At 36.4% G+C, this 12,258-nt stretch overlaps 1 protein-coding gene across 1 annotated transcript; it reads right to left on the bottom strand.

The window, feature by feature from the left end:
• Positions 1-8,215: 8,215 nt before the first annotated feature.
• On the bottom strand, positions 8,216-10,932 carry LOC138348444 (zinc finger BED domain-containing protein RICESLEEPER 2-like). Its single transcript, XM_069297634.1, has 2 exons — positions 8,587-10,932; positions 8,216-8,495 (listed from the first exon to the last, which is right to left on the bottom strand). The coding sequence occupies exon 1, from the start codon at positions 10,828-10,830 to the stop codon at positions 9,574-9,576; it is 1,257 nt and encodes a 418-aa protein (XP_069153735.1). The 5' UTR covers positions 10,831-10,932; the 3' UTR covers positions 8,216-8,495; positions 8,587-9,573.
• Between the last annotated feature and the right edge of the window lie 1,326 nt (positions 10,933-12,258).

Genomic DNA, 12,258 nt, shown 5'->3' with positions numbered 1-12,258 from the left:
TGCATCGATCTTGAACCGGGTACTCGCCCCATTTCTATACCCCCTTATATAATGGATCCCGCTGAGTTAAGGGAGTTAAAGGCCCAACTTCAAGAGTTGTTGAGCAAAGGCTTCATTATACCAAGTGCATCCCCTTGGGGTGCTCCTGTTTTGTTTTTGAAGAAGAAGGATGGAAGCTTTCGGATGTGCATAGACTACAGACAACTGAATAAGGTAACGGTTAAGAACAAGTATCCTCCTCCTCGCATTGATGATTTGTTCGATCAGTTACAAGGCGCTTGTACCTTCTCAAAAATCGACTTGAGATCTGGTTATCATCAATTGAAAATACGGGCAGCAGATGTGCCCCAGACTGCTTTTCGGACCAGGTATGGGCATTATGAGTTCTTAGTAATGTCTTTTGGGCTTACGAATGCCCCTGCTGCTTTCATGAGCTTGATGAATGGGATTTTTAAGCCATATCTGGATCTCTTTGTCATTGTATTCATTGATGATATACTGGTATACTCAAAGAGCAAGAAAGAACATGAGGAGCACTTGAGAATTGTGTTGGAAATGTCGAGGGAGAGAAAGCTTTATGCCAAATTCTCTAAGTGTGAGTTTTGGCTAGATTCAGTGTCCTTCTTAGGGCACGTAGTTTCTAAGGATGGAGTGATGGTGGATCCATCTAAGATTGAAACAGTGAGGAATTGGGTAAGACCTACTAATGTGTCAGAAGTAAGGAGCTTTATTGATTTAGCTAGCTACTACCGCCGATTTGTCAAGGGGTTCTCTTCTATTGCTTCCCAATTGAAAAGCTTGACTAAACAGAATGTTCCATTCGTATGGTCGAACGAGTGCGAAGAAAGCTTTCAGAAGCTCAAGACTTTGTTGACTACTGCACCCATTCTCACCTTGCCAGTGGAAGGTAAGAATTTCATTGTCTATTGTGATGCATCCTATTCGGGTTTGGGTGCAGTGCTAATGCAAGAGAAGAATGTAATTGCTTATGCTTCAAGGCAATTAAAGGTGCACGAACCACGAACGCAATTACCCGACCCATGATTTGGAATTGGCTGCGGTAGTGTTTGCATTAAAGCAATGGAGACATTATTTATATGGGGTTAAGTGTGAAGTCTACATGGATCATCGTAGCCTACAGTATGTCTTTACTCAGAAAGATTTGAATTTAAGACAGAGAAGGTGGATGGAACTACTGAAGGATTATGACATCACTATCTTGTATCATCCGGGAAAAGCTAATGTTGTGGCAGATGCTTTAAGTAGAAAGGCAGGGAGCATGGGAAGTCTAGCTCACTTGCAGGTTTCTAGACGCCCATTGGCTAGAGAAGTTCAGACTCTGGCTAATGACCTCATGAGGCTAGAAGTAAATGAGAAGGGAGGGTTTTTGGCCTGTGTGGAGGCAAGATCTTCCTTTCTTGACCAGATTAAAGGAAAGCAGTTTACCGATGAGAAATTGATTCGGATTAGAGATAAGGTATTGCGTGGAGAGGCTAAAGAAGCAATAATGGATGAGGAAGGTGTTTTGAGAATTAAGGGAAGGGTATGTGTGCCCCGTGTTGATGATTTGATCCACACTATTCTTACAGAGGCTCATAGTTCAAGGTATTCTATACATCCGGGTGCAACCAAGATGTATCGTGACCTAAAGCAACATTTTTGGTGGAGTAGAATGAAGCGTGACATTGTGGAGTTTGTTGCCAAATGTCCGAATTGTCAGCAAGTAAAGTATGAACACCAGAGGCCTAGAGGAACACTTCAGAGAATGCCCATTCCGGAATGGAAGTGGGAGAGAATCGCAATGGACTTCGTGGTTGGTCTTCCAAAGACAATGGGTAAGTATGACTCTATTTGGGTGATTGTCGATAGGTTAACTAAGTCTGCTCATTTCATTCCGGTCAAGGTGACTTACAATGTAGAGAAGTTAGCCAAACTGTACATCTCAGAAATTGTTAGATTACATGGGGTTCCACTCTCCATCATATCAGATAGAGGTATGCAGTTTACTTCTAAATTTTGGAAAACATTGCATGCGGAATTGGGTACTAGGTTGGATCTTAGTACCGCATTTCACCCTCAGACCGATGGTCAGTCTGAGCGAACGATTCAGGTTTTGGAGGATATGCTTCGTGCATGTGTGATAGAGTTTGGTGGTCATTGGGATAACTTCTTACCCTTAGCAGAGTTCTCATACAACAATAGCTATCACTCAAGTATTGATATGGCCCCATTTGAGGCACTGTATGGGAGAAGATGTAGGTCTCCCATTGGGTGGTTTGATGCATTTGAGGTTAGACCTTGGGGTACTGACCTTCTGAGGAAATCGTTAGATAAAGTGAAATGCATTCAAGAAAAGCTTTTAGTGGCTCAAAGTAGGCAGAAAGAATATGCAGATCGAAAGGTTAGAGATTTGAAGTTTATGGAGGGTGAACAAGTCTTGCTGAAGGTTTCGCCCATGAAAGGAGTGATGCGGTTTGGTAAAAGAGGTAAGCTTAGCTCGAGGTATATTGGTCCATTTGAAGTTCTGAAGCGCGTGGGGGAGGTGGCTTATGAATTACCTTGCCTCCAGGACTGTCAGGAGTGCATCCGGTATTCCATGTGTCTATGTTGAAAAGATACCATGGGGATGAAAACTATATTATTCGTTGGGATTCAGTTTTGCTTGATGAGAATTTGTCTTATGAGGAGGAGCCTGTTGCTATTTTAGATAGAGAAGTTCGCAAGTTGAGGTCAAGGGAGATTGCATCCATCAAAGTCCAATGGAAGAATCGACCAGTTGAAGAATCCACTTGGGAGAATGAGGCTAATATGCTAGAAAGATACCCACACCTGTTTACAGATTCAGGTACTCCTTTTCGCCCTTGTTTTTCTTCTTGTGATTGTTCGGGGACGAACGATGGGTAAATTGGTATTTATTGTAACGACCTGTTTAGTCGTTTTGAGCAGCAGATTTTATTTCTGGAAAAACTGGCTAAGACGACGGATCCAACGACGGACCGTCAGGGGCACGACGGACCGTCGAGGGGGTCTCGTTCCAAAACACTTAGGATTCTGAAATTTGGGTACTGAAATCGACTCTCTGAACTTCGTGACGAAGTGGCAGGACGGACCGTCACAGGCATGACGGGCCGTCACAGACTCTTTAATAAATCGAGTCTATGAACCTTGTGACGGAAGCAGCAGGACGGACCGTCGCAGGCACGACGGGCCGTCACAGGCTGCATAATCCCAGGCTGGGTCGGATTTCTGTTAAATGTTTTAAGGGGCGTTTTTTACTATTTCTGCTATAATTATAAATTTAGTGGGTTAATGTTAATAATTTAACTACTTGAGGGTTAAAGGAGATAACTTTAAATTAATTAGTGGGTTACTTTTGTCATCTTTTATACTTAATTATATGCTAATTAGGGTAAAATAAAAAGGGTTGGAATAAGAAAAATAGAAAGAATAGAGAGAAGAGGGAGAAACGATCGAGAGAGAGAGGAACGAAAAAGAAAGCAATGATTTTGAGGATTAGCTTGCTTGATCACAATTCTTCGGTGGACGTAGGTTATGGTTTTTATGCTATTCGTAGTAAACTCTTAATAGCGAATGATATGTATTGGGTAGTATTGTAAATCCTTCTATATGCTTAATTGTGTGTTTGCATGATGTGATGATATAATTGTGATGAAATAAGCATGATAAAGCTATTGAATCCTAAATCTTGAAAACCTCTTGTTAATGATGATGCCTTGGTATAAGAGAAGACTTGATAAACTAAAAGAATGAGGTTAGGGGATCGGGTGTCACGAACCGACACGTAGTAATAGGGGGATCGGGTGTCACGAACTGACACGTAGTATTAGGGGGATCGGGTGTCACGAACCGACACGTAGTAATAGGGAGATCGGGTGTCACGAACCGACACGTAGTATTAGGGGGATCGGGTGTCACGAACCGACACGTAGTATTAGGGGGATTGGGTGTCACGAACCGACACGTAGTATTAGGGGATCGGAGTGTCACGTTCCGACACAAGAGGAATAAAGAGAGTGAATCTTGAATTTTGGTAATATACTCAGATTTAATGAACCTATTTTCCCAAATGAGTATGATGGGGAGGCGTGAGTCCTCATTGATGTGCTTGGTGTTGTGACCAAAGATTATGGTAATTGTAAATGCCGCATGTTGAGTATTGTAGTTGATTTTACGATATTATCTGATATATACTGTTTTCTATTTTGAGTTGGCCGATGATATCTACTCAGTACTCGTGTTTTGTACTGACCCCTACTTATATGTTTTCTTTTTGTTCATTGTGGAGTGCAGCAAACGTACCGTCGTCTTCAACCCAACCGCAACTCTAGCCAGTCTTCATCACACCAGATTTCAGGGTGAGCTAAAGCTTTTAGCTTGGACTGGATCTTCTTCTTCATGTCTTGATGCCTTGAAGTTCTGGCATAGACTAGCTATTATTTATGTTTAGTTTCTTAGATACTCTTAGCTTTAGTAATTTGAGGATAGATGTTCTTGTGATGATGACTTCCAGATTTTGGGGATAATGATAAGTTTGAGTTTTAGAAGTTGATTATTGATTTTCATTAATGAGTTTAAGTCTTCCGCATTATACTATGTTATTTATGTTTGAAATGTTGGGGTTCAGATTGGTTGGTTCGCTCACATAGTAGGATAAGTGTGGGTGCCACTCGCGGCTTGATTTGGGTCGTGACATGGCCTTCATGGTTTTGTCGTATATCTCAAAATTATTATATTTATTTATCTATTTGAAAGTAACTTTATTTTTATTCATGATTGAATGGTGTTTTTATTAGAGAAAATACAAAAAAAAAAAGAATCTCCTAAACTTGACAGCAAAACTTACTTTAATACTTTAACTTTATGGATAATTATTTATCCCCTAATCTCTTTTCAAGTGAATATAATATCACCCTAAAATTCTAATATCAGTCTCACAATGGCAAATGCATTTCACATGTACCACAACATTGATTTGTTAGTGTCACATTATTGCCATGTAGAACATTATATAATTTTTACTTTTTTAATTCAGTTTTTTGTTTCTTTTTATATATTCATAATTTAGAAAGCAAAAAAGATAATAAAAAATAAGATCATTGTTCCTCAACTCAATCACGATTGCAATTGAACAAATTCGACCACAATTGAAAGATTAATCCAAAATGTCAAAATCATCACACAAAAACACAGTCTATTTTTAAGACAAATAAATAAGAGGGTGAGGCTTCTAAAAGAAAAATAGGGTCGAAGAGGAGAAATTAAAGAGGTGGGGGGTTCGGCGAAGAAGAAAGAGATGGTGCAAGTGATGGTTGAGGGTGAGAAGGTTGTGGGACGTGCGGAAGATGAAGGAAAAAAAGATTATTGGCTAAAAAAAGTGGGTCCTACTTCTTTTTTCTCTTTAATTTTTGGTATTTTTGCGCATAAATTTGTTGAGTTGCCACGTCAATTGTTTGGTGTATTCAAATTCAATTGTAAAGAGACAAAGGAGAGGGGGAATGGATAAATAATTACTCGTATAATTAAAGTATTTAAATAAGTTTCGATGTCAAGTTCAGGAGAAATTTTATGTATTTTTTCTTTTATGGGGTAAATCATGTAGGTATTATAAATAAATATTTTCGAGAAATAACGATTCTTTTATTATTAGAAAGTGAAGATATTAGAACTTTTATCTTCTATTAGTTTATTTAAGGGATAATACCCAATTACCCCCCTAGCCTATACCCAAAATCCCTACCACACACCTTATCTTTGATGAGATCCTATTACCCCCTCCAACTTTTTTTTAAGTAATATATTACCCCTTGCGTACCTACGTGGCAAAAATAATCTGCAAGGTCGATCTGTTTGTTGAACACGCGCCGGGACCCACTTTTTCAGTTTTCGATAAAGTGACTTTAATGAAATATACTCCTCCTCTCTCACGTCCCACCCCACTCCCTATGCCCCATAATTAATAAATCTATATGAATAAAGATAACGAGTTTTGTTTCAAATTGTTAATATTGAACTTTTATTATTTTATCATTTGGTTTAATATAATTATCAAGTTCAGAATTAATAATCGACATAAAATAAGAATTAATAATCGACATAAAAAGATGTAAAGAATATATTAAATTTTACTTTACCTTTTCAAATCAAGGAGCTTGAATGATAATGGATGGAGCTTCTTCAAAAATGAAGAACCATAAACATGGGGTTATTTTTTGAAAAGAGGAAGAAGAATGCTTTGAGAGAAACAATAAAATTTAATTTTGAATTTTTTTTCAAATTGCTTTGACACGTGGCTCCTTTTTATTGGCCATTGTTAGCCAAAAGCTGCACTCACTCTGCACTCACTCCGCACTCACGCGCCCTAGATGGGTGAAATCACGATTTTTGCCACGTAGGCACGCAAGGGGTAATATATTACTTAAAAAAAAGTTGGAGGGGGTAATAGGACCTCATCAAAGATAAGGTGTGTCGTAGGGATTTTGGGTATAGGCTAGGGGGGTAATTGAGTATTATCCCTTTATTTAACCATATTTGTAATTATTTCAAACTATTAACTTATTTTTATGATTTTGTGTTACTACATTATTATACTATATTATAAATTAATTTTTTAAAGATTCATAGGGCTTAGACTCCAAGTCTCGAGGCTTACGCCTCGCCCTATACTAAGTAAAACGCCTTGATTCACGTCCTCACCTTGTAAAGCACTGAATTTACATGTATCCGGATACATTATTATCTCGCTTGTCTCCCTTCCCATCTTACTCGTATGTCTCCCTATATATAAGATAGTTTTCCTTCAAAAGAAAGAATCAATGGTATGCCTTTACATCTAAATAGATAATATAGTAGTTAAATAGTTGTTACACATCTTATAAACAACAAAGGGTAGTATGAACATATAGTTATTATTGCCTTATCGAAAAGGTGACAATCCTTTGAAAAAGTTAAAATTTTTCAGAAAGGTTACATTCTTTCATAAAAGTCACAATTTTTTCAAAAAAGTCATAACTCCTTATAACAATCACAGTTTTTTTTTTTTATCAAAGTCACAACTTTTCATTAAAATTACAACTTCTCATTAAAATTACAACTCTTCATAAAAGTCACCAATCTTTATTATCTATTTACATCTTTTAAACACCAACAGAATGTCTTTAAATGATCTAATGTACGAAGTATAATCCAATATCTTAATTATTATTTGCATAGACCATTAATTAATTCTTTTTTTTTTTCTGTTGCATCATTTGTTCTATCAATAGTCATTATTATGATTTGATAACTTGATTGTCACGACCCAAAAATGAATGTGATGACACTCGTTTTATCCCACCAAGACAAATCAGCCTAAAACTCAACATCAAACAAAGTGCAGAAATAAACAAAAGTCCAATAACAGTATCTATTATGAAAATAAGTTAACTTAATTCAATCCCCAAAACGAGGTTGTCACGTTCACAAGCCTCTAATGTAAATACTAGAATTGAAATAAAACACGAGTCTAAAATGAAGTTGTCTTTCAAGTAAAACAAAGTCATAAGCTAGAGTAAGAAGGTTCGCAGAGATGACAACACTACAACAAAATTGACCATTAGCTGCATTTAATTTTTAATTGCCACTAAATATATTTTTTAGCGGCAATTGTCACTCTTTGTATATGTACCTAAAGCATTTAGCGACATTCGTTCTAATGGCAATTAACTAATGCCGATAAAAACTTTAGCACTCTTTATTAGTGTCAATATTTAATACTGCTAAAAATTGCTTTTGTTATAGTGCAAGCAGCTAGGGGTGGGCATCCGGTATTTTGGTTCGGTTCGGGTTTTTTTTCGGTTTTTTCGGTTTTCGGTTTTTGTAAATTGCGTACCGAATACCGAACCGAAATATTTCGGTTCGGTTCGGTTTTTATTAGTTCGGTTCGGTTTTTTATTTCGATTTTTTAATGGGCCTGTTTAGTGGGCTTTTTATAATTTTAAACTTTACAATTTTTTCAATTTTTTGTTTGATTTTTCAACTTTATGGGCTAAAAAGTAAAAATAGACAATAAAGCAAAGAAGTGCATTACTAATTTACTACCAAATTTCAATATATCAATTATCAATGATTCAAATCTTCAATATGTCATTAGGCATTAACACCGCAAATTTTAAATTCACAATATCACTAAAACACACAATTTGAAATTCACAATGACACTAAAACAAAAGTTGCATTGTAGATTTATAGTTAATGTCTTCACAAATACAACATAATAACAATCTAACAAGTAACAATAAAGTCTTTCATGAACTCATAATAAACAATAATAAGCAACAAACAATGTATTTTGAACTTCTTGTCTTCTTCCATGAGATTACTTTCAACAATAACAAACAACAATAATGAGTTTCTTGACTTTCTTCCATGAGATCGCTTTCAACTTTCAAGTGTCACGTGCCAACAAAATTATTTCTTCATTGTCTTGACCCTTGGACCTTTTAAGATAAAATCAAATATTAGAAACTTAGAATACTACTTTTAAGATTAAAAAATGATATGATTAAATAAATGATGTATTAAACTCACCGCTTGCAAGTCAATCATAGATCAACAATGGAAGAGCTTCTTCCACTATTTGCCATCTCTATAATTAATAAAAAGAAACATGTCATACAAGATACAACACAATAAGTATTTTATTTTTTCCATAAATAAATAAAAAATAAAAAGTCTTACCAAGTTTAATTTTTTCAAGAAACTCCAAACTTTCTTCAACACAAATAGGCTTGGTTTCTTGTCTAAGCCAATCTTGGACACAAATAAGACATTGCGCACATTTGGGAGTCAATGAACTTCTAAAGGGATCTAGAATTCGACCACCGGTGCTAAATGCACATTCCTATGCCACACTTGACATAGGAATAGCCAATACTTCTCGAGCCAACTGTGAAAGTACTGGAAATCTAGGAGAATTAACTTTCCACCAACTCAAAATATAAAAATCTTCAGATTCAGGTTCTTGGTCTTCAAGAAGATATTTATCCAACTAAGATTTAACAGCTACACTTCCAGAATCATTCTTTTGTTTCTTCATGTGCAACTTAGTTCTCAAAGAATTTTTGGACATATTTTGAGAAATGCCACTACCAGAAGAATCAGATGAGTCAGATGAAGATGGTTGACTTTTGGAACCTTTTCCATACTTACTTACATATATCGCAAACAAATCCCTCAAGTAAGCCTCTACTTTCGTATTCACTACATTTTCCGTTTCTTCCCCAAGTAATTCTTCAAGAGCAAAACTAACATAGACAAATTTATTGCGAGGATCCAAAACAGAAGCAATAAAAATCATTTTGTTCATTTTTTCAGGAGTCCCCCAATATTTCTTGAATTTTTCTTTCATTCCCGAAGCCATTTTACTCAAATCAAGGTCATCACTTGCTACACATAATTTCAAATAAGCATCAAGTTCACATATATCTTCAAAATGAACATTACAAGTAACATACCGTGAACCTGAAACTTTCAAAGTGAGTTCATAAAATTTTTCAAGAAACTTTGTGATATTCCTCACATTAGCCCAATCTTCATATTGAATTGCCCTGCGATACTTCCATCTTCACAAACATCAGTAGCAAGAAAAGAATTAAAATTACCATCATAAAGATCAAACCTCTCAAAAGCCTTCTCAAACTTTTCTGCTGTGTCTAACATCAAATAGGTGGAATTCCACCTAGTAGGCACATCTAAAGACAACATCTTATCACATTCTATCTTTTGCATTTCAACACTTTTCAAGAAGTTTCTTGCCCTTGAAGAAGATGATCTAACATATTTCACCATCTGTCTCACCTTTTTGATAGAAGGACCAATTTCTTTCAAACCATCTTGCACAATTAGATTAAGTATGTGAGCCATACATCTCACATGGAGATGCTTACCTTCCATCAAATTAGTTCCCCACATATCTAATTTTTTGGACAACTCTAAAACTGCCACATCATTTGAAGAGGCATTATCAACCGTAACAGTAAAAACGTTATCCAACTTCCAATCAAGTAAACAATTACTAATAGACTCAGCCAAATGCTCACCTTTATGACTAGTGATAGGACAAAAATTCAATATTCTTTTATGAAGCACCCAATCCCTATCAATAAAGTGAGCAGTCAAACATATATAATTGATTCTTTGCACTGAAGTCCATGTGTCTGTTGTGAGACAAATTCTTGGTTGTATTTCTCTTAAAGATTGTTTCAAATTTATTCTCAATTCACCATAAACTTCATAACAATCCCTTGTTATGGTTCTACGAGAAGGAATATGAAACAAAGGCTGGAATTTACTCATAAACTTCTTAAAGCCTTCTTTTTCAACAAAACTAAAAGGTAGTTCATCCAAAATAATCATCTCAACTAAAGCTCTCCTACATACCTCTTGCTCAAATTTCCAAGTCTCTAAATTGTTATTTTGAATATTTAATAATTTTTGAATACCGGGTGTAACAGTCAAAGGTTTATACACTTTACACCGATAAGTCAAATGTTGTTTTAGTCCACTTGTTCCATTTCTTGTTGTATTGGCAGCATAATATTGTTTACAATGTAAGCACTTTGCTTTAACTAATACACCATTTTCAAAAATCTTTTCAAACCGTTGCCAAACAAGAGATCTAGGATCCATTTCTTTTCTTTTTTTTTTTGTTATTTCTGTGCCAATCGACATATCATTGCTATTACTAGGTGTATTATCCGTAGAATCAGCCATACTTATTCGACTTTGTCTTTGATCAGCTACACCCATATTTAATTCTGTTTGTTCAGCCATCTATATATATAAAAAAAAAAGCACAATAAATTCCCAATAACCAGTGTCTAGTAACAAAAACAAAATTACAAAATCAGAAAGAAAAAAAATGAAAAAAATCAAGAAAAAAATTTTAAAAAACCTAAAAACATACTTGCACCTGCTGACTGCTGCACGGCCGGCGGCTGGCTGCTGCTGAGTGCTGTCGCGGCTGGCGGCTGGCGGCTGATTGCTGCTGTGCTGCTGTCTGCGGCTGGCTGCTGCTGTGCTGCTGTCGCGGCTGCTGCTGCTTCCCTTATTGTGGACGGCGGCTGGCGCCTGGCGGCGCTGCTGAAGACAAGAGTGGTTGGAGCTGAAGAGTGGTTGGAGTAGAAGAGGAAGAGGAGAAAAGAAGAGGAAGAAGAGCTGAAGAGGAGAGGATGAGGAGTGAATTGAAAGGAGAAAAAATCTGGTAGAAAGAGAAAGAGTCAAAGTAGGATATTAGGGTTTTTTACTTTTTTTTAAAAAAATTATTTAATATTAATAATTATTAATTAATATAATATAATTTATCAATTATTAAATTATAGCATAATATTTCGGTTTAAACCGAAATACCAAATTTCAAAGTAATATGTACCGAACATCGAACCGAAATATCGAAAAATACAAAAAATTAAACCGAATACCGAACCGAAAACCAAAATACCGAAATCGAAATTCTAAAAAAATTTGGTTCGGTTCGATGTTTCGGTTTTCCGGTGTTTATGCCTACCCCTACAAGCAGCTACCTCACAATCCTCCACAAGATGTCTTGGAAACAAAGAGAATGGAAGGTATCACGAAGATCCGAGCTTCTAACCTACAAAAATTTGTTAAAGCAAGGGCTGAGTATTAAACCACACAGTATTCAACAAGCAAACCTCTAAACATAAGATTAGAGAACAAAATGTGGGTACTCCTTACACCCTATCCGAACCTCCACACTATAACTTGTATAAAACCAGCCCAACCTAACAGTTCACAATTTTTAAAGCACACACCCCAACAACAATACTCCAACAGGTTACGTATTTTCAATAACATCTCAAACTTCAACGGTCACAAGTTTCACTGAAAAGCACTCACAAGATCAACAAAACACGAGTTTTAGTTCATCAGTTATAAAATGTGCAACACCATAAAATGCAATGTCAAGTATAGTGATGTATGAATGCTCTAATGATAGACACTCGTTGTCTCTCAGTCTGGGACCCATGCGGGACATAGCTGTCCATGCATCCATCGCGGCATGCGATATGACCCTCGATAATAGTAACCATCGCAGCGCGATACGTCGCTCGAAATATAAATCCATCGTGATGCGTGATACGACCATCGAAATGGTACATCCTCTTATCACATAACTCTTATCACAACCATGTCTCAGATGCAATGCAAATGACATGCTCAAACGAACAATGAGGAAAA

The sequence above is a fragment of the Solanum lycopersicum genome, chromosome 5 (genome assembly GCF_036512215.1).
Source record: "Solanum lycopersicum chromosome 5, SLM_r2.1".
Lineage (NCBI taxonomy): Eukaryota > Viridiplantae > Streptophyta > Magnoliopsida > Solanales > Solanaceae > Solanum > Solanum lycopersicum.
This window is presented reverse-complemented; position numbering and strand designations above follow the sequence as displayed.